The following is a 23,864-nucleotide window of genomic DNA, read 5'->3' on the forward strand; positions in this document are numbered from 1 at the left end:
ATAATAATAATAATAATAATGATAATGATAATAATAATAATAATAGTAATAATAATAATAGTAATAATAATAATAATAATAATAATAATAGTAATAATAATAGTAATAATAATAATAATAATAGTAATAATAATAGTAATAATAATAATAATAATAATAATAATAATAATAATAATAATAATAATAATAATGGTTTCAACTTTTGCAACAAGGGCAGCCACTTCAGTGGGAGGGGATAAGTCGAATACATCAACCCCAGTGTGTCACTGGTACTCATTTTATTGACCCCGAAAGGATGAAAAATGCAGTCGACTTTGGTGGAATTTGAACTCAAAACATACTGGCAGACAAAATACCTCTGAGCATTTCGTCCGGCGTGCTAACGATTCCATCAGCTCACCTTCTTAATAATGCATGTCCCTTGGTGGTTGAAAATATATGCATCTCTGATCACGAGCAGAAGTAGTGGGGGAGCATCATAGCTGTGTGTTGAGAGGAATTCTTTGGGGTTTGGATAATTCACCTCTGGAAACATGGGTGTTTTATTCAACATCCTTAAACAATCCTTATTCAGGGACCTTTTGAGCAGGATGGGCTACTTGACCTGAAGAAAATTCTAACTGGGCCCCACCTACAAGGTCATGCACTGTTTATCTTGATGTAAAATCACCATGTTGTCCACATATGGTTGTGATGCATGTGCCTAGTTTACCCTTATCAGACAGGTAGTCATGATGGATATATTGGGCTTTGTATCTTTTACCCCAGTATCACTGTGATGGAATGCACTGCTCTCTTACTCAATAATAATAATAATAATAATAATGATAATAATAATAATAATAATAATAATGGTTTCAAATTTTGGTACAAGGCCAATAAGTTCTGGGGAAGGAGTAAGTCTTTTACGTTGACACCACCCCCACTCCACTTCACCCCACGCACTACATAACTGGTACTTATTTTATCAACCCCAGAAGGATGAAATGCGAAGTCAGACTTAGTGAAATTTGAACTCAGAATGTAAAGGTGATGAAATGCCTCTAAACATTTCGTCCAGTGAGAAACAAACCCCTAACTGTGTGTCAGGGTTTAGGATTTAAAAAGCTTAGCAACTTTTTACCTCACACTTAATCCACTGTTAATCTTCTTTCTATATTTTCATTTTTATTTTTTCTAATTTTGCCAATCATCTGATCAAACCAAAACAAAAATGCTTACACTTCCATTAGTTTTGTAATTACCGTCTTTGATTCTGGTTCTCTCTGTCTGTCACAATTCCTGGCAGAAATGTGAAACTTTTTATTTTTTACTTGTCTTGTGACAAGAATCAAGATCTGGTTTCCAGACACACAAATGAGTCAAAATAGATTATAGATTAGCACAAGATATCCCATTGTCTGACGATCTACCAATTCCATTAATCCATACTCAGGATTGGTTCTATATGTATTGACCCCGAAAGGACAAAAATCAAAATTGATCTTGGTAGGATTTGAACTCAGAGCAAATCCCCTGAAGTATTCAACCCACCACTCTAGCAACTAAGCCAGATTATTACTTGAAAACTCAACTAAAATAATATAACACACCCAAAATAGTACATTTTTCCAGGAGTGTATGTTCCGGGTGTGCTAGGTATGTGCTGCACTACCATTGAAAATGGCATATTCATTATAAATATTAACCTTACTTTAATCACAACCTTATTTTTATAACCTTTCTTTAATCACAAATCTTAATGGGAAACTTTTGTTACACCCCTGCTTGAAATCTGGTGGCAGTGGGTGTGGCAGCACATCCGGTACAACCACCACCATACGTCACTGCATTTGATGGCATAAAAAAATGTAGGGCCATGTTAGGTGCAGCCCAATTTCAGCAGAAGATATTCAGAAAATGAGTATTTAATGCATTAAAGTGTGTTGTAAATGCTCGATTTTGTATATAGGACCCAGGATGGGATTTTGAGACATATTTTTGGAAAAAAAAAAGTGTTTTATATGCTATCAAATACCGTATATATAATCATATTATCATTATTATTATTATTATTATTATTATTCAGTAGTTTTATAACATGCTTTCACTTCACTACCGAGTGCAGCTCTGTGTGTCTTGGGTATGTGCTGTGGTTTGCTCTGATGCTCTTATGGTTACTGTATTGAAGGTGTTTTGCATAGGATGTGGGCAGTGCCCAGTAGTGCAATTTTCTGTATGTTATATGTGTTTGTAAGTCCTGGTGTTTTTGTTATGTATTTGTCTGAATATTTTTTTTATCATGCCTAATGCACCTATTATGATAGGAATTGCTTCTGTTTTTAGATTTCACATTCGAGTTACCTCTATTTCCAAGTCTTTGTATTTTGAAAGTTTCTCCATTTCTTTTAGAGACGCGTTGTCATCTGCTGGTATTGATACATCAATTTATTACTATCATTATTATTATTATTATTATCATTATTATCATTATTAAGGTGGCGAGCTCACAGAATCGTTAGCACGCCAGGTGAAATGCTAAGCAGTATTTCACCCGTCGCTACGTTCTGAGTTCAAATTCCACCGGGGTCAACTTTACTTTTCATCCTTTCAGGGTCGATAAAATAAATACCAGTTGAACACTGGGGTCGATGTAATCGACTCGTTCCCTCCCACCAAAAATTGCTGCAACTGTCTTTATCAGGATACATATACATATATATATATATAATCGGTATTGTCAGGAGGAATCGACATAAGCTTAAATAATAAACCGCGATATGGCGAGGGATTACTGTATGTATATATAATTGAAGACGAGAGCCTGCTAAAATAGTAGCCAAATCTTCCTCAATTCCTACCCTTCCGTCTTAATATAGAGATCTTTTCGGTTTTACCGGCAGTTTTTTCTAGCGGTGTCATATGAAATTGTCACCCATAATTATGACCCTAGTATCGATCTATTGCATTTCAATCTGTTTTAGGGTTAGGGTTAGGGGTGAAGGTGGGGGGGAAGGGCATCTTTTTTTCTTCAGAAATGTAAATAAACCCAATCTGTTTCTTAAACGAGAGACATATTCATACGGCCCAGAATGTTTTTTTTAACTCAATAGACGTTATTGATTGGTTGAAATTGCAGAAATTGAAGAAAAAAACAACAAATATCTTACAAACTATAGAATTTTCTCAATAAAGCCAAGAGAAAAAGATGTTTTATAAACACATTCTACCAGTATACGAAGTTTAAAAGTGTTTAGTTACGTGGAAATTATTTTAAAAAACTGCCGGTCAAACCGAAAAGATCCTAATATAGAAAGAATACTGGCGATAATGCATTCCTACATACCTTTAAACCGACGGAATGATCTGGACTGGAATATCTCCCATCTGACCGATCTGGGTCAATTAGGGGTTAAAATAACAAGAACAACAGCCAGCATCCTTCTTCCAAATAATGATTTCTTACAAAGACATATCACATATTTACCATAACCCATTATTCCATTGAGACATTAAAAAAGGTAATTCGTCCAGTTTTTTTTTTTATAGTTCAAAGAAAAATAAATAACGTTAATTTATATCGCGTTTGTGCTGCTCCGAAGGGAGATAACTCTTAAGTATTTATGCGGAGTTGCATTTCATGCTTGTATATTACGTTTCTTGTTTGTGTTGAGGAAACTGGCCATATACGGCCAAAATAGTTAATCTGTTTTATGTTCAAACTGACCAGATCCAGGCTCTCACACCTACCCTACAATGTTATTCTACATTAAGTAATTACACCATCAAGATCTTGAAGATATTAGATAATGCATGATTAATTCAAATCAATGGGAATCAATAAGCATTATGTTTGATAGAATAATCTGAACACTAAAGGGTAGATTTACAAAGTCCTTGGCACTTACCGAATTACATGCGTAGCAATAAATCGTGTTGATACTTTTGTTTGTAAATAGTGCAGCCCATCTGATGATTGATAAGTTATGTCTCATGTGGCACGTTTGTCGAAAAATGGTGCCTAAATCTGATTTAAGGATTTAGAAAATCTATTTTCTCCTGCCCAGACATATTGAGAATAAAATAGGCCATAACTCGTTCATACTAATTCTTGATCATATTGAAAAATAAGTTGTCCTTAATTTCGTTAGACACAAATACGATTAATAAAACGAAGTCAACAATAATTTTCTATATTTTTTGCAAAATTATATTTCTGACTATTTCCATGAAAAATACATTGCTAATTTTATTTAACTTCAGACATCATAAACTCAGAAAGATTGAGAAACACAGCTGTAATGAGAAGAAAGAAATGCAAGCAAGAAGGAAACTACAGTTACACGTTCAAATTCTACCATTTGCCTTTCATCCTTTCGGGGTCGATAAATTAAGTACCATTTGAACCCTTGGGTCAATATAATCAACTTGCCAATTCTTCCAAAATGAATTACCTTGTGCCAGAATCTAAAACCCTTATTATTTATTACTATTATTATTATTATTATTATTATTATTATTATTATTATTATTATATTATTATTATTGGGTGAGAGAGTAGTGCATGCCATCAAAGTGACACTAGGGTAAAACATACGAAGCCCAGTATACCCATCATGACTACCCGTCTGATAAGGGTACACCAGGTACATGCATAACAACCATATGTGACCATTATTATTATTATTGAGTGAGAGAGCAGTTCATGCCATCAAAGTGACACTGGGGTAAAATATACGAAGCCCAATATACCCATCATGACTACCTGTCTGATAAAGGTACACCAGGCACATGCATCACAACCATATGTGTGCGACATGGTGATCTCATATCAAGATAAACAGCACATGACCTTGCAGGTGGGGCCCAGTTAGAATTTTCTTCAGGTTGAGTAGCCCATCCCGCTCAAACGGTCCCTGAATAAGGGTTGTTTAAGGATGTTGAAAGAACCACCCATGTTTCCAGAGGTGAACTATTCAAACCCCAAAGAATCCCTCTCAACACATGGCTATGATGCTCCCCCACTACTTCTGCTCGTGATCAGAGATGCACATATCGTCAGCCACTAAGGGACATGCTCAACTGGTTAAGGTCAAACAACTGACAAGCAAATCTGTGGTATTGAGCAGAATATTTGCTGTAGCCCATCTTTTATTATTATTATTATATTATTATTATATTATTATTATTATTATTATTTGTTTACTATTATTATTATTTCAAGAATTCTGCAGAGGATTCGTGCAGTTTCAAGCAACACTATTTCTCTGCAGATGCTCTACCTTCAGATTTGCCCCTATCTGCCCCTAACCCTAACCCTAATTTGCCCCTATCTTTCCACTCCAGTGACTGAGCTTGGTACTTATAACTTCCCAAAGCTCCAACAATGCTCACAAAGTTTTTACCTCTTTATTCACAACCACTATATCCAGTTTTCGATCATGAATTTCTTGTTGACATCCCACAGAATCTTTATCCGGTTATTCTCGATTACTCTTAGGTTTTGCCAATACCACACCTTTGCTCTATCCAGTCCATGCTTGCCACACCTCCTCCAATGATTTTCTATGCTTGCATGGGTTAGATGAATATACTATTGAGGCATTGATTTTCAGTTAGATCCCATTCCTGTTTTAATAAGTAAATGATCTCACACACACATAAACACACTTGTCAGTGTTGGTATGTTCTGCTCGATGTGCAGTGTCAGTGTGCATGTGTGACAGGGCATTGGTGTATTGAGAGTGAAGTTGGGCATAAGAGAAATTAGATGCAATGTGCCAGAAAGGAGACTGTGCTGGTTTGATCTTGTGATACGGATGGCTGAGGACAGTTGCATAAAGAAGTGCTGATCTCTTAACTCTTTCGTTACCATATTTATTTTGAGATGTTCTGTGTTTATTTCAATTAATTCTAAATATAACAAAGAATTTAGTAAAATAACTTAGTTACCATGAAGATAGTGTTAGGAACATAAATTGTGACTAAGGTTTGGTAGAAGATTATAATTCAAAACTTATGTAAACAAGACGTTTATACTACAGAGCCAGAGCTGGTTTCAGCCAAGTTGGTATCAAAAGGGTTAAGAATTGTTTCGCTATTATATATTTTAAGCCTTTTGTTACCATATTTCTGTTGAGATGCTCTGTGTTTCTTTCAATTAATATTAAATATAACAAATAATTTAGTAAAATAACTTAGTTATCATTCAGCTAGTGTTAGGAACATAAATTGTGACTAAGGTTTGGTGGAAGATTTTTATTCAGAACTTATGAAAACGAGACGTTTATACTACAGAGCCAGGGTTGGTTTCAGCTGGGTTGGTATTGAAAGGGTTAAATTGGAAGGAAGTTGTGGAAGAGGGAGACCCAGGAAAACATAGGACAAAGTATTCAAGGCTGATCTCAAAATGCTGAGCCTTACAAAGGAGATGACAGAAGACTGAGATATGTGGCTACTTGAGAAGACCTACCTATCACATAAAACTGAGATCCTAAAGCCAAGGTGCCATGTAAAAAGCATTGGTGTGGGTGCTGGTGGCATGTGAAAATCTCTGGTGCTGGTGCTACATAAAAGCACTGTTGCTTGCATCATGTAAAAAGCACCCAGTGCACTCTGTTAAGTGGTTGGCATTAGGAAGTTTGGCATTGGCAATTGAAAGTTTACTCTAAATATCAGGTTGAGTAAAAAGTAAGCACCATTTTGAACCATGAAGAATTTGTACTTGATTTTTGCAGAGTTTTGAATTTATTTCAAACCTCTACTCTCTTTTACTCTTTTACTTGTTTCAGTCATGTGACTGTGGCCATGCTGGAGCACTGCCTTTAGTCGATCAAATCGACCCCAGGACTTATTCTTTGTAAGCCTAGTACTTATTTTATCGGTCTCTTTTTTTTTGGCCGAACCGCTAAGTTACGGGGTCGTAAACACACCAGCATTGGTTGTCAAGCGAAGTTGGGGGGACAAACACAGACACACAAACACGCACACACACACACACATATATATATATACATATATACGACGGGCTTCTTTCAGTTTCCGTCTACCAAATCCATTCACAAGGCTTTGGTCGGCCCGAGGCTATAGTAGAAGACACTTACCCAAGGTGCCACGCAGTGGGACTGAACCCGGAACCATGTGGTTCGTAAGCAAGCTACTTACCACACAGCTACTCCTACGCCTATTTTTTTTTTTTGCAATTGTCTGATAATACAGACATAGACTTGCCCAAATGCATCAATAAATTAACATTGATATTTTTTTCACCATTGTTACAATCATCTGAAATGGAACAGTCAAAGTGCAATATTCGAGCAATTTTGCTATTCAACTTCAAAAAAGGACGTAAAGCAGCTGAAACTGCTCGCGATATCAAAGAAACGTTTGGTGAGGAAATGACCAGTAAGTGGTCAGCTCGAAAATGGTTTAAACGATTTCACAGTGGAGACCTGAGCCTTGAAGATCATGAGCCCATCTGTCATCGATGATGGTCAATTAAAGACGGTCATTGAGAAAGATCTACATAAAACCACTCGAGAACTGGCAAAAGTACTTCAAGTTAGCCAGAAATCTGCCTGCAGCCATTTGCATGCAATTGGAAAATCAAAAAGGCTCAACAAATGGGTACCACATGATTTGAATGAAAATCAGAAAATGCGCAGATATGAAATTTGCTCGTCGCTTCATCTCCGTAACCGGACTGATCCATTTCTTGACCATATTGTAACTTGCAATGAAAAGTGGATTCTGTACAATGATAAAAAATGTTCTTCGCAGTGGTTGGACCAAAATGAAGCACCAAAAACTTTCCCTAAACCCGAGCTCTTCAAAAAGATGGTCATGGTGACTGCTTGGTGGTGTACTGCTGGACTCATCCACTATAATTTCATGTATAGATATATAAGAATTTTTTGCATAATAAGATAAAAAAACCAAGGCTGTATAGATATTAGTGCAGCTGTAAGACCTTCTCTCTCTCTTTACTTGTTTCAGTCATTTGACTGTGGCCATGCTGGAGCACCACCTTTAGTCGAGCAAATCGACCCCTGGACTTATTCTTTGTAAGCCCAGTACTTATTCTATCGGTCTCTTTTGCCGAACCATTAAGTGACGGGGACGTAAACTCACCAGCATCGGTTGTCAAGCAATGCTAGGGAGACAAACAGACACACAAACACATACACACACATACATACATATATATATATATATATATATATATATATATACGTATATACGACAGGCTTCTTTCAGTTTCCGTCTACCAAATCCACTCACAAGGCATCGGTCGGCCCGGGGCTATAGTAGAAGACACTTACCCAAGATGCCACACAGTGAGACTGAACCAGGAACCATATGGTTGGTTAGCAAGCTACTTACCACACAGCCACTCTTGTGCCTATCTATAAATGTTTTATCTATAAATGCTTCTATCTATAAATGCTCTAATATCTATACAGCCTTGGGTTTTTTTATCTTATTACGCAAAAAATTCTTATATACACACGCTGACATAGAACCAACGTTGAAACATTTATTCGCAATATTACTGAATTTGGAACTTAACTATGGTCTGTCTATAGCACTTATTCAGTATTACCTAACACCTTTGGGTCTCAATGGCACTATTATCTCTTATATATATATATATAATATATATATATATATATATATATATATATATATATATATATGTAAACAGTAAAAATAATTACAGACATGGACAAGAACATGAAACACCACAGAGACGACACAAGAACCACAGGACGGGACATTCGAAGCCCTCAGTCATCAGTCAAGAACCAGATCATCTTAGCAATTTCGGCTGATTAATCTTGAGATTGCTCCGATATGGGCAGCCCGCCAAGGGAAATCTAAGCCAAGCGCATTAGATCCCCTGGAAGAAAGCTTCGAATGTATACAACACGAGGACGGAAAACGAACGAAGTACACGAACAAAAATACAGAATACGTGACACCAATAAGAATACAAAAACGTAAAAACAATAACGGTAAAAATAAAAAACAAAACAAAACCAGGACGTAGGACAAGGGTCTTTCGACAGGACGAGTTGAGTTTAGGGCTGGCTTATGAAGTTGTGCCTAATGGCCGCAGGGAGACGAACAAATACGTGTTGCTTCGGCGACTGCTGGAACGAAAAGAGCGCTCAACAGTGGCTAGCGGTCACGTGAGAACAAAAGACAGGAGAAAGGGACAGATGAAAAGAGAGAGAAGGTGGACGAGGGAGGAGAAGAAAGAGACAGATCGAGGGGACTGGAGGTGAGAGAGATGTATATATACATATATATAACAAGATTCTTTCAGTTTCTGCCTACCAAATCCACTGACAAAGCTTTGGTCAGCCTGAAGCTATAGTAGAAGACACTTGCCCAAGGTGCCATACAGTAGGATTGAACTTGGAACCATGTGGTTGGTAAGCAAGCTTCTTACCACATTGCCATGCCCAATAAGTTCTAATAATCAAGTGACTGCAATGTCTGTCTCTCAACAGAAGAGTCACGAGTTCATTTCCTCCAGCCAGCTCTTTTATTAAGGGTGGGACACAAGATATCTCGTGGCCTTAATTATCTGCCAGTCTTGTGTGTGACACTGAATGAATCAGGGACGGAACGCCAAACAGACAGACAAACAGGAAAATGACTGTTGTTGGTTTAACTCCAGATCAATCTTGACCCAGTAATCTTATCTTGAAAGACATTCCAAATGTGGCCACCCTATCTTTTATTCAGCTATATTGAATCTGGGACAAGATTATTTAATGCCCTTTCCTACTTTTTGAGGGAAATTTTGCTGCTATTTCTGGCAGCCTCAGCAACCGTGTAGAGATTTTGATGAATTATTAGTTAGCTTCACACAAGAGTGACTAATTAATGAGAGAATTAAATGAGGACAAAACACTTGGATATTAATAAAGTAAATGACTCGTTGCCGTTGTGTCCTTTTCAGTGACACAGTAAATCAAACAGCTGTGTCATTCAACAGAATATCTTTCTAAACATTGCAATACTCTGGTATTTTCTCTTTTCAATATATTTAACACAAAAAAGGTGGCAGGCGGGCAGAATTGTTAATACGCCAGGCAAAATGCCTAACGGCATTTCGTCCATATGGTGGCGAGCTGGCTGAAACGTTAGCACGCCGGGCGAAATGCGTAGCCGTATTTCGTCTGCTGTTATGTTCTGAGTTCAAATTCCGCCGAGGTCGACTTTGCCTTTCATCCTTTCGGGGTCAATAAATTAAGTACCAGTTACGCACTGGGGTCGATGTAATCGACTTAATCCGTTTTTCTGTCCTTGTTTGTCCTCTCTGTGTTTAGCCCCTTGTGGGTAGTAAAGAAATAGGTATTTCGTCTGCCGCTACGTTCTGAGTTCAAATTCCGTTGAGATTGGCTTTGCCTTTCATCTTTTCTGGGGTCGATAAATTAAGTACCAGTTGAACAGTGGGTTTGATGTAACCGACTTATCCACTCCCTTGGAAATTGCTGGCCTTGCGCTAAAACTGGAAACCAATATATTTAATATGACACGAGTAACTGTTAGACTGAAAATAAAATATTTTTATTTTAACATTTTAATCAGGGCTGTAGGGTGGTACCCTGTTTTCTGCAGATCTTTAACGACGAATGAGATTAACCGTCTCATTAACATATTCCAGTTGACAGAAGATGGTTTTGAATTGGATCACTTTAGCCTTTTCTTATCATATTTATAATGGTCACATTTAGAATGTCTTTCAAGATAAGATTACAGGGTCAAGATTGATCTGGAGTTAAAACAACAACAGTCATTTTCCTGTTTGTCTGTCTGTTTGGCATTCCGTCCCTGATGTATATATATATAATATATATATATATTATATATATATATATATATATATGTATATATATAAGAGATAATGGTGTCATTGAGACCCAAAGGTGTCAGGTAATGCTGAATAAATGCTAAAGACAGACCATAGTTAAGTTCCAGATTCAGTAATAATGCAAATAAAGGGTTCAACGTTGGTTCTATGTCAGTGTGTGTATATAAGAATTTTATACACGGTCACTTTATCTATTCTGAATTAATTTTAATTTTCAAAATAGCGAAAAATTTGCTAAATTAACTTTGTCGTTAATATGGAATTTTGATAGAAAGTTTTAAGTTAAATTACTTTAAAATCATGGTTTTCAAAGTGGGCGGTATTGCCCCCAGCCCCACCCCACCCCCTTCCCACCTGAGGGCAGTGAAAAGTTCCAAGGGGGCATTGAAGAAAAGTGGGGCGATAATGGGGTAGCGATTCATGTAAAAACTGGGGCAATAATCGGGTGGCAATTCATGTAAAAACAACAAAATAATGGGTTCATTAGGTTTAGTTTCATTTGTGAAATACATTTGCTTTGAATTTACTTCAGAAAGTGGTCTGTTTGTGATGGGTAGTTGGGTTGGGTGTGCTAGGAATGTGGCCTGGGTGTCAAGGGGACGGCAGCCCAAAAAAAGTTTGGGAATCACTGCTTTAAAACAAGGCATTTGTATCATAGGGCCAAGGGCAGTCTTGGATGGCTTGGTATCAAAAGGTATCAAAAGGCAGCGAGCTGGCAGAAACGTTAGCACACCGGGTGAAATGCTTAGCGGAATGTCGCCTGCCATTACGTTCTGAGTTCAAATTCCGCCGAGGTCGACTTTGCCTTTCATCCTTTCGGGGGTCAATAAATTAAGTACCAATTACGCACTGGGGTCGATATAATCGACTTAATCCATTTGTCTGTCCTTGTTTGTCCCCTCTGTGTTTAGCCCCATGTGGGTAGTAAAGGAATAGGTATCAAAAGGGTTAATGTCCAGTTTAAAAATCTGCAGCTTGATGATGATGATGATGATGGTCAACATGATCAGCAGCAGCATCAGGTATGACTGTTCACCCTCAGCAAATACATCACCATCAATCACCACATCAGTCTTTCTTGTGCAGTCCTTACATGTTTACTGTTGCTTTTTAAGTCTATCTAGTTTTTCATATTATCCATCTAGGCACATGGCTAACTCGTTAGTGGGGGTTTTCAACTCACAATCAGTTCCCAGCTGTGCACTGTGACCTTGAGCAAGACACTTTATTTCATGTAGCTCCTCCAGTTCACTCAGCTGGCAAAAATGAGTTATACCTGTAATACAAAGGGGGACAGCCTTGTCACATTGTGTGTTGCGCTGAATCTCCCTGAAAACTAAGTGAAAGGTTACGGTGGCAGTAGCAGTGGCACCAGCACCAGTGGTGGTACCACGTTCTGTCCATGATTTTATCAGATGTCTTCTCTATGTCCACATCTCAAAGACACATCATCTATATGGTAACTTCCTTGTAAAGGTCCATATTTCAGATAGATGCATGAAGAGAAGAGATTGGCAGGGAGCGGAGTAGTGTGTGTGTATTCTTTTATGTTTTTTTACTTGTTTCAGCCATTTGACTGCGGCCAAACTGGAGCACCATGTTGAAGGGTTTTAGTCAAACAAATCAACACCAGGACATATTTTTTAAGCCTGATACTTATTCTATTAGTTTCTTTTGCTGAACTGCTAAGTTACTGGGATGCAAACGCACCAACACCAACTGTCAAGCTGTGATGGGTGGGGTGGAAAGCAAACACAAAGACACACACACATAGATACACACACGCACACACACATATAATGAGCTTCTTTCAGTCTCTGTCCATCAAATCTACTCGCCAGGAGCCATGCAGTGGGACTGAACCTGGAACTAGGTAGCTCGGAAACAAGCTTCTTACCACACAGCAGATATAGATAGATATATATATATATATATATATATATATATAGAGAGAGAGAGAGAGAGAGAGAGAGAGAGAGAGATACATAGACAGATAGAGAGACCTAGATAGATAGATAGATAGATAGATAGATAGACAGACAGACAGGCAGACAGACTGACTGACTGACTGACAGACAGACAGACAGATAAATAGATAGATAGATAGATAGATAGATAGATATGTTTCTTTATTAGCCACACAGGGCTGCACACAGATAGAACAAATTACAAGGTAGAGCTTTTCTTTTGAAGGTTTAAAAAAAAAAAAAAAAAAAGGAAGGGGGAGTTTCGATCAAAAGGGATCGTAAAAGGAGAGAGATAGATAGATAGATAGATAGATAGACACACACATGTGCATGAGTCTGTGACAGAGAGAGAGGGAGAGAGAGAGAAAGTATGCATGTGCGGAATAACAGCATTGAAATAGTGAAGCAAAGCAAAACAAATAAATTTTAAGCAAGACAAATAAATTTTAAGCAAAACAAATAAATTTTAAGCAAAACAAATAAATTTTAAGCAAAACAAATAAATTTTAAGCAAAACAAATAAATTTTAAGCAAAACAAATAAATTTTAAGCAAAACAAATAAATTTTAAGCAAAACAAATAAATTTTGGTAAATATATCTGTTAATATGAGATGTCAGTATTATTTTCATTTTCACATAATCTAGACGACAATATATTCACTGCACCCTGTATATATATATATATATATATATATATCAAGAGAAAGAGTGTGTGTGTGTGTGTGAGTGTGTGTTTGTATGATAGATAGATAGATAGATAGATAGACAGATAAAACAGATATATATATATATACATATATATATGTGTGTGTGTGTGTGTGTGTGTGTGTGTGTGTGTGTATACACACACACACATACATATATATATATATATATATATATATATACATTCATATATATATGTATGTATGTGTGTGTGCATGTGTGTGTGTATATGTATATATGTATTTATATATTTATGTATGTATGTATGTATATATATATACATATTCATTTTAGTAGCATTTTGTCCAACTCATGACAGCAAAGAACACGGATGATAAACAGTGAGGATGATGTTGATGATGATGATGATATAAAATACTTCAGACTTACTTCGTTCGTCATTGTAAAAGTCCGTGTGTGCGTGTGTATGTGTGTGCATATATAAATATACACACACACACATTCACTGTTCACTCTTTCAAAACAAATCTCACACCGACAAAAAGAAAAAAGCTACAAAGCTTCACCGCGTCAGGAGAGGTTCCCGTAACACACACATTTCTCAAGTTAACCGAAGAGGATCCGATTAGTTTGGCGAGGTTTAGATATTTCTGGAACAACCGACTTTAGAATATTAACAAGAACCAATGAGTGAAAAAGGTTGGCCAGTGCTGCCAGCAGAATATCTTAAACATGGTCAGCTACTCCTTATAGAAACGAAAGTGGGCTGTCAGAGACGCTGGCATATTAAATACTACACCAAACTGCTCGACTTAATAAAGCATGGTTAATGCTACATGTATGCCAAAGTTAGCAGTCATGGCTTTATTTAATTAATATAGCCCAGCTATAGTTTTATATATTACATTTCTAAGTTATCAGTAGCAGCTTCTTTTAAAATAACATAACCTTGCTAGTGCTGAACGTTTCACTGACTTAGGAGTGGCAGCTTCGTTTAAATTAATATAGGGCTGCTAATTCAGAGCAGTAGGTTGATGAGTTCGTTTGGGCATCAGACTAAATGCCTAGCAATATCTGTCCCTTGATGACTGTGTTTGGTTGGTGGTTTCCCACTACGTCTTAGATATTTAATGCATGGAGGGATGAGGAATTGCAGTCTGCCCCGAGAAGCATATTTTGGGTGTGGCACATTATGTAAGAACTTGTTAAGTTTTATGTCTGATCATTCATGCCAGCATGAGTTAGACCAGTAGTTCCCAACCATTTTTTACCTACAGGCCCCTTTGATTACCATTTTACTCTGGTGGACCCCGCCATAGCCATTTAATGTTTAAGATACTTCTTTCAAAATTCCTATTTTGTTTTTCACACATTCACTTGTGTAGGTTGAACTATGTAAAATTTGGCTGTTTCTTACAATATATACCAGTACATACATCTAAATCAAAAACTTTTTCATGGACCCTCAATAGTCCCGAATTTATTATTTAGCTTGTATGGACCCCCTTTGATTGCTATTTTATTATGGTGGACCCCCATAGCCCTTCAATGTTTAGAAACTATATTTATATCTACTTCCTTCAAAACTCCTATTTTGTTTTTCACACATTAACTCGCGTGAGTTGAACCATGTCAAATGTTAGAGAAAGAAAGTAATCAAAATGGTCCATAGATGAAAAATGAAACCCGGCTGTTTCTTGCATAACATACCAATACATACGTTTAAAGTAAGGGTTCTCAACCATTTTTTATCCATGGACCCCTTTGATTACTATTTTATACTGATGGGCTCCCATAACTATTCGATGTTTATAAACTAGTTTTATAGAAACTTCTTTCAAAATTCCTATTTTGTTTTTCACGCGTTAACTCATGTGAGTTGAACCATGTAAAATGTCAGAGAAAGAAACCTAGCTGTTTTTTGCAATACATACCAAGACATACATTTGAAACAAAATTTTTCATAGAACTTTAATAGTTCTTCATTTACTATTTTGCTTGTGTGACCTCCAAAAATCTTATATGGCCCTCTAGGGGTTATATGGACCCCAGTTGAGACCCACTGGGTTAGAGGAATATATTACTGAGGCAGTGTTTTTACAGCTGGGATGCCTGACCTGTTGCTAACCCCTTACATGTTTTTCAAGTATGGAATACACAGGGTGTCCCAAAAGTCACTAATTCTCTCTCCAAAGCACTGCCGTAGCAACTGTGTCGTTTCTCTTGTGGTATGAGCAGTTGCCCCTTCTTGCTGGAACCATGTGTGGGGTCTACTTTAAATGGTCAGGCACAAAACGGTCTCAGTCATGGATACCTGAAAGAGAGGGTTTACGCCAACAAACTGGAGACCCTGGAGCAACTGAAGGAGAACATCAATAGAGAAATCAGAAAAGTGGGGTCTGAAACTCTTGAGGGTGTTATGGTGCAAGTTTTGGAAAGAGCACCGGCGTGTGAAGCTGAAAATGGCTGCCATCTAAACAATGCCATTTTTCATATGTGATGTAGTGGTGTTGCAAAATTTGACTTCTGCCTATTAATTTCTACTATAGTAGCTTCTATGCTGGAACACAGCATGTTCTTTGTCTATCTCTTTAACCTCTCGGAGATTTTAGGTATAATTATACTAATGTGTCCATCTGTTCTAATCTAATTAAATTCTATGTCTTTGTGCAGCTGAGGATTGGTCTGCATTTTAAATTGATGTAATGATTGCATTGTTCAATTAAATGTAGTTGCATGAAACAATTGTACTGCATTACCTCTGGATATCCTTGTTGCTTATTTTGATATATATATATTATATATATGTGTGTGTGTGTGTGTGCATATATATATATATATATATATATATCATCATCATCATCGTCATCATCATCATCATCATCATCATCATCGTTTAACATCCGCTTTCCATGCTAGCATGGGTTGGACGGTTCAACTGGGGTCTGGGAAGCCAGGAGGCTGCACCAGGCTCCAGTCTGATCTGGCAGTGTTTCTACAGCTGGATGCCCTTCCTAACGCCAACCACTCCATGAGTGTAGTGGGTGCTTTTTACGTGCCACCGGCACAGGTGCCAGGGGAGGCTGACAACGGCTACGATCGGTTGGTGCTTTTTACATACCACATACATATAATTATATAAATGTATATGTATATGTATATATATGTATATAATGTGAAGAAACAATAGACCTGGTAATTCAATCCACAAACATGACTGATTTATTTTTAAATGTCTGTGTATTTATATATTTCTAATCTATCATGTACAATTGTCCTTTAAATCCATCTCCAACCGTAGTCATGTTTGTGGATTGAATTACCAGGTCATTTATTTCGTCACATCACGTATTTTTTAATCTTTTGTCTTAAGTTACTCTTGAGCATTTCCAAGCCCAAACCTCTATATTGTGAGAGAATTTCTAATCAATCTTCTTTTTCAAAACAATTACATACAGACATACATAAAGAAGCATTGGTTATAGAAAAAAACATTAAATTTGGGTCGACTTTACATACAACACAACCCCTCAAACATTTAATCATATATGAAAAGAAAACCATGGTCTACAAACACATACACACACACACACATACATACATACTCACACACACACACATACATACATACATACATACATACATACATACATACATACATACATACATACATACATACATACATGCATACATACATGCATGCATACATACATATATACTTATATTAAGGGCATTACTATACATAAATGCCTCACACTAGGAGGGACTCTTAAAGTCAAAACTACCGTAATAAATAAACACATTGTACCAAACTTGAGGGAATGCAACTCTCAAAGCAAGCATTTTAAAAACAGAATTCAGCTGCATATCATATGATTTCATAATTAGTGCACAAAGTGCATATGCAGCTGAATTCTGTTTTAAAATGCTCGCTTTGAGAGTTGCATTCCACATATTCAGTACAATGTGCTTATTTATTACGGTAGTTTTGACTTTAAGAGTCCCTCCTAGCATGAGGCATTTATGTATAGTAATGCCCTTAATATAAGTACATATATTTAAGAGGAATAATTGATGGATTTTTCCCTTATGAGGTTTTTCACGCTAACTACTTGATAAATTCTTATAAAGATTTTATCCTATTTTTCAATTGTACATACATACATACATATATATCATCATCATCGTTTAACGTCCACTAAGCAAAGCAGCTAGTTCTAACATCTCTATAAGGGAGATAGGTATTAATTCTGCTGAAAAGATATGTCTGTTATCACTTCAACATGGCTTTTCTTTATGCAAGATCAGTGGTTGTGTGTGTGTGTGTGTGTGTCTTTATTTGACCTCCATCACTGCTTGGCAACCAGCGTTGGTGTGTTTACATACCTGTGACCAAGTGGTTTAGCAAAACGAGGCCGATACAATAAGAACTAAGTTTTTTAAAACATCAAGCGTTGGAGTCGAATAAAAATTCTTCAAGGCGTTGCTCCAAAAAGGGGTTGCAGTGCAATGACTGAAATAAGTAAAAAAATATATATGAAATTGCCATCAGCCATACATACAGGCTTGTCCTTTACAGGTGTCGGTGCCACACAAAATGCACTCGTGCCAGTGCTGCATAAACAAACCCATGCCAGTGGCACGAAAAAATCCCCCTGTACACTCTGTAAAGTGGGTGGCATTAGGAAGGGCATCAAGCTGTAGAAACCATATCACAACAAACAACTGGAGTCTGTGGAGGCACATGGCCTAGTGGTTAGAGCAGCAGACTTGCAGTCAAGGGATCGCGGGTTCGAATCTCAGACCGGACAATGTGTGTGTTTATGAGCAAAACATCTAAGCTCCACGCGGCTCCGGCAGAAGGTAATGGCGAAAACTTCTGCTGACTCTTTCGCCACAACTTTCTCCCACTCTTTCCTCCTGCATCTTGCAGCTCACCTGCGATGGACCGGTGTCCCGTCCAGGTGGGGAACCTATACGCCAAGAAACCGGGAAACCGGCCCTTATGAGCCAGGCATGGCTCGAGAAGGAACAAACAACAAAACAAACAAATTGGAGCCTGGACAGTTCCCCAGCTTGCCAGCCCAGGTCAAACTGCCCATGGAAAATGGATGCTAACCTTTTAACATTCACCATTATTCTGTCAAAAGTATTTCTCATTTATTCACACGTCTTGAATTTTGAATTAAATCTTACATTTACCTTGAAGCTTTGAGATTTTTGGTAAGTAAACTGTTAATTTTAAGAATGACATTGTAGGGTAGGTGTGAGAGGCCGAATCTGGCCAGTTTGAGCATAAAACAGGTAGAATATTTGCGTTGGAAATGGCCTGTTTAACTACTAAAGGCTGAAGCAACGACAATGATGATGCTGATGATGATGATGATGATGGTGATGGTGATGATGATGGTGGTGATGATGATGATGATGGTGATGATGATATTTATATAAAGCAATCAATGATGAACATAGATTGATAGGCAAAGGTATGGCTTTTCCCTACGTCTCAGTTTATTTGTGGGGTCGTTTTTATTTAGGTTCAATGTCAAAAAAATTCTCCTTTGTTAAAAAAAAAAAATAATTGAGAAATCAATAACACTAAATGTCAGCTAATGAAGGCTTTTCTAATTAGTTGCCATTTATCAAGTTTTCCTATCAATATTAATCAATTTGTTTATTTATCACAAATATGTACTTCTGTTTTATTCACTTCTCGTAATAGTACACAGAATATAGATTAATTAATAACATACTGGGTATAATAAGAGCATTTGGCCGTGGCCTAGTGGTAAGCAGTGTGACAGCTCATTATTATAAAATCACTGGTTCAAATCTTGATGGAAGCAGTACATAGTATACTTGAGCAAAGCACTTTATTCCACATTAATGAGATCTAGTCATTATAGAACACATAAATAAATTAATAAAATGCTATCCTTCAGCAAGTTACTTCCTTTTTATGTTACTTTAGTCTATTCATTGAAATAAGTGATGGCATCTGGCTTAGTGGTCAGAGGTGTTCAGTTCACGATCATAAGGTTGTGTTTTTGACTCCCAGCAGTGAATTCTGTCCTTGTGCAAGACACTTCATTTCATGTTGTTCCAGTCCCCTCAGCTGGTAAAAATGAGTTGTATGTGTAATTCAAAGAGCCAGCTTTGTTACATTCTGTGTCATGCTAAACCTCCCTAAGAACTAGATTAACCCTTTAGTGTTCAAATTAATATGTCAAAAGTAATCCTTATTCATTTACATTTTAAAATATTAATCTGGGATTATCTTGTAACGTCAAGATTTGAAAGATGTAATTGTTTATTTTTAGAATGACATTGCAGGGTAGGTGTGAGATGCTGTTTCTGGCCAGTTTGAGCATAAAATGAGTAGAATATTCAGGCCGGATACAGCCGGTTTAAACACCAAAGGGTTAAGTCTGTGGTACGCTCAGCCACTTGCATGTTAATTTCACAAGCAGGCTGTTCTGTTGACCAGATCAGCTGGAAGCCCCGTCATCATAACTGACAGAGTGCTGGTTTCTTTTCCGTTTTTTTTCCCCCAATGAAACGAAAGGCCAACAATAGCTTGTACGTATCTTAGAAACCAGGATAAGCTTCAGCCTCAAGACAGGCTTTAATTTATCGCTACAGAGCAAGAGTGAATCACTAGTCCTGTTGAATTTGAAATAAAACTATGAGCAAATGTGTGTAAGTATTTATATGTACAGGCACGTAAAAAGCACCCACTACACTCACGGAGTGGTTGGCATTAGGAAGGGCATCCAGCCGTAGAAACATTACCAGATCAGACTGGAGCCTGGTGCAGCCTCCTGGCTTCCCAGACCCTGGTTGAACCATCCAACCCATGCTAGCATGGAAAATGGGCGTTAAATGATGACGACGATGATGATGATGAAGTGCAACACCAACTTTCGGTACATTGATGATCCAGAACCTCTTATAATCCACTTTAATTAACAAGTAGGAACTTCAGATTCCTGCAGCTGATTGTATAGCTTATTGGTTCCTGGCATAGACTAGTTTCTTGCACAGTACATTTTTAAAAAGCTTACCATTCTTCAGGGCACTAATGAGAGAGGGCAAATGAGAGGTAGACAGAGAAAAATCTTGATTTGACAACACCAAGGACTGGACGGGTCACAACACAGAGAACCTGCAACGTATGACAGAAAACAAAGACCAGTGGCAACAGCTAAATGTGAAAGCATCTAGTGTGGCACTCCAACAACTGGCTGCAGCAGGGATCTTCACAATCATCATTTTCTCCGGTCATTCTCAAAAGGGGTTCATTTGATTTTTGGGTGTCCATATAAGATTTTGTTTTTAACATTTAGGTGCATTAAATGCAAAAAATATTTTAGCAATTTTTTAAATATAATTTCTTATAATAATATATAAATAAATTAATTATCAGAATTTTACTTTGTTTTACAGATGGAAATAAATTAGAGTAAGCCAATAGTTTTTATTTTTCTATAATTTTTATGTGCATAACAAGGCGCAGGAGTGGCTGTGTGGTAAGTAGCTTGCTTACCAACCACATGGTTCTGGGTTCAGTCCCACTGCGTGGCACCTTGGGTAAGTGTCTTCTACTATAGCTTTGGGCTGACCAAAGTCTTGTGAATGGATTTGGTAGACAGAAACTGAAAGAAGCCCATCGTATATATGTATATATGTGTGTGTGTATATGTTTGTATGTCTGTGTTTGTCCCCCTAGCATTGCTTGACAACTGATGCTGGTGTGTTTATGTCCCCGTAACATAGTAGTTCAGCAAGAGACACCGATAGAATAAGTACTAGGCTTATAAAGAATAAGTCCTGGGGTCGATTTGTTTGACTAATGGCGGTGCTCCAGCATGGCCACAGTCAAATGACTGAAACAAGTAAAAGAGTAAAAGAGTATATAAGTTGGAAAGAACATAACATGATGGTATATACTTAATATTATAGGATCTACAATAAATATTCATAAATGCATAATTATTCAAAAAGATATATAATTATATTTAAGAATTATTCTAATCTATTTATGCATACTAATATAAACATCACTCTTAGTAATTAACAAGTAAATAACAAATTTACTTGGACACAGTGTGAGGCAACTGTTGTTATCGTTAGGCCTAACTCATCGTAAAGTCAATACCACCATGACCGATATCCAAACTACAGTGGAGAAGGCTAGTCACTGGATTTGGTTAAAAAGAGACGATGATCGATGGCTAGAAGAATATTGGGATCTTTTCAGTTTGAACGGCAGTTTTTTCTAGCGGTGTCATATGAAATTGTCACCCATAATTATGACCCTAGAATCGATCTATTGCATTTCAATATCTTTTAGGGTTAGGGTTAGTTAGGGTTAGGGTTAGGGTTAGTTAGGGTTAGGTTTAGGGGTGGGGGAAGGGTATCGTTTTTTTCTTCACAAATGTAAATAAACCCAATCTATTTCTTAAAACGAGGGACATATTCATACGGCACAGAATGTTTTCACCTCAATAGACGTCATTGATTGGTTGAGATTGCAGAAATTGAAGAAAAAAAACAACAACAAATATCTGACAAACTATAGAATTTTCTCAATAAAGCCAAGAGAAAAAGATGTTTTCTAAACACATTCTACCAGTATACGAAGTTTAAAAGTGTTTAGTTATGTGGAAATTATTTTTAAAAACTGCTGGTCAAACCGAAAAGATCCGAATATTGAGCTATATTTAATAACCAGTTGATCTAGCAAGCAGGGTCTCATATCAGTGAGGGGGCAGGGTGCATTGATGCCATTGAGAGGTAGGCACCAAAACGGCGTGCATTCTTTCCTGATGACCCCATACACTTGCTGGCTTCCAGAAAGTGGAGTTCTCAACTGGTAGCACTTGCATGTGCAAGACATCAGAGGAAAATACCATTGTAAATCAATGTTTATATATTTATACATTCATTGCTAACGGAAAAATAACTGGAAGTACGTACTTACAATAGAAATGTTTTTAATCACGACATCCACATATATATACACATAAAAATTGTAGAAAAGTAAAACTGTTGACTTACTCTAAATTATTTCCTTCTGTAAAACTGAGTAAAATTCTGTTACTTCATAGATTTATAAATTATTATCATTTTTATATGAGAAATAGCATAGTTTATAACAATCATAACTTTAAACATTTGTTCAACATCGGTGTATTTAGTAGAAACTCTTTGAATTAATAAATTGTTGATTAAAAGATTTTTTAATGTATATAGTGTGTGAATAAAATATATACTCTCTCTTTTACTTGTTTCAGTCATTTAACTGCAGCCATGCTGGAGCACCGCCTTTAGTCGAGCAAATCGACCCCGGGACTTATTCTTTGTAAGCCTAGTACTTATTCTATTGGTCTCTTTTGCTGAACTGCTAAGTTACAGGGACATAAACACACCAACATCGGTTGTCAAGCAATGTTGGGAGGACAAACACAGGCTTCTTTCAGTTTCCGTCTACCAAATCTCACAAGACTTTGGTCGGCCCGAGGCTATAGTAGAAGACACTTGCCCAAAGTACCATGCAGTGGAACTGAACCCGTAACCATGTGGTTGGTAAGCAAGCTACTTACCACACAGCCACTCCTGCACCTATCCTTATTTATTTTTTCATAATAGTAAATAAAAATTTTAAATAAGATATATTTCCTACTCCGCCATAAATTCTTAACTTATTATATAGATTTTATGTAATAAAAATGGGTAGTGATTATTTTGGATTAAAATATCTTTAGATTAATATTATTAAAGATGCATAAGAACAGATTAAAACTGTTGTAATTGTTTTGTTTATTTGATCCATTTTATATATTTGAATTGTGGTTTCGTTTTTATTATTACTCTCTCTTTTACTCTTTTACTTGTTTCAGTCATTTGACTGCGGCCATGCTGGAGCACCGCCTTCAATCGAGCAACTCGACCCCAGGACTTATTCTTTTGTAAGCCCAGTACTTATTCTATCGGTCTCTTTTGCCGAACCGCTAAGTAACGGGGATATAAACACACCAGCATCGGTTGTCAAGCAATGCTAGGGGGACAAACACAGACACATAAACACACACACACACATATATATATATATATATATATATATATATATATACATATATACGACAGGCTTCTTTCAGTTTCCGTCTACCAAATCCACTCACAAGGCTTTGGTCGGCCCGAGGCTATAGTAGAAGACACTTGCCCAAGGTTCCATGCAGTGGGACTGAACCCGGAACCATGTGGTTGGTAAACAAGCTACTTACCACACAGCCACTCCTGCGCCTATATTATATTTATTATATTTCTAAATTATTAACGCTCATGCTTGGAAACATAGATATAT

The 23,864-nt window shown here is 37.0% G+C and overlaps 1 protein-coding gene across 2 annotated transcripts in view; it reads right to left on the reverse strand.

Annotated features, from left to right (window-relative positions):
* LOC115222363 (patatin-like phospholipase domain-containing protein 4) overlaps positions 1-23,864 on the reverse strand; it is a 48,969-nt gene that overhangs the window by 14,982 nt on the left and 10,123 nt on the right. The window contains exon 1 of one of the 2 annotated variants that reach the window (XM_029792559.2): positions 13,928-14,427. The exons of the other annotated variant lie outside the window; for it this stretch is intronic. Coding sequence (XP_029648419.1) covers positions 13,928-13,939 — 12 coding nt within the window. The 5' untranslated portion in view covers positions 13,940-14,427. Of the gene's footprint in view, positions 1-13,927; positions 14,428-23,864 lie in introns of those variants that run through there. 2 annotated transcript variants of the gene reach the window in all.

Source organism: Octopus sinensis, linkage group LG19 (assembly GCF_006345805.1).
Source record: "Octopus sinensis linkage group LG19, ASM634580v1, whole genome shotgun sequence".
In the NCBI taxonomy this organism is placed as follows: Eukaryota; Metazoa; Mollusca; class Cephalopoda; order Octopoda; family Octopodidae; genus Octopus; species Octopus sinensis.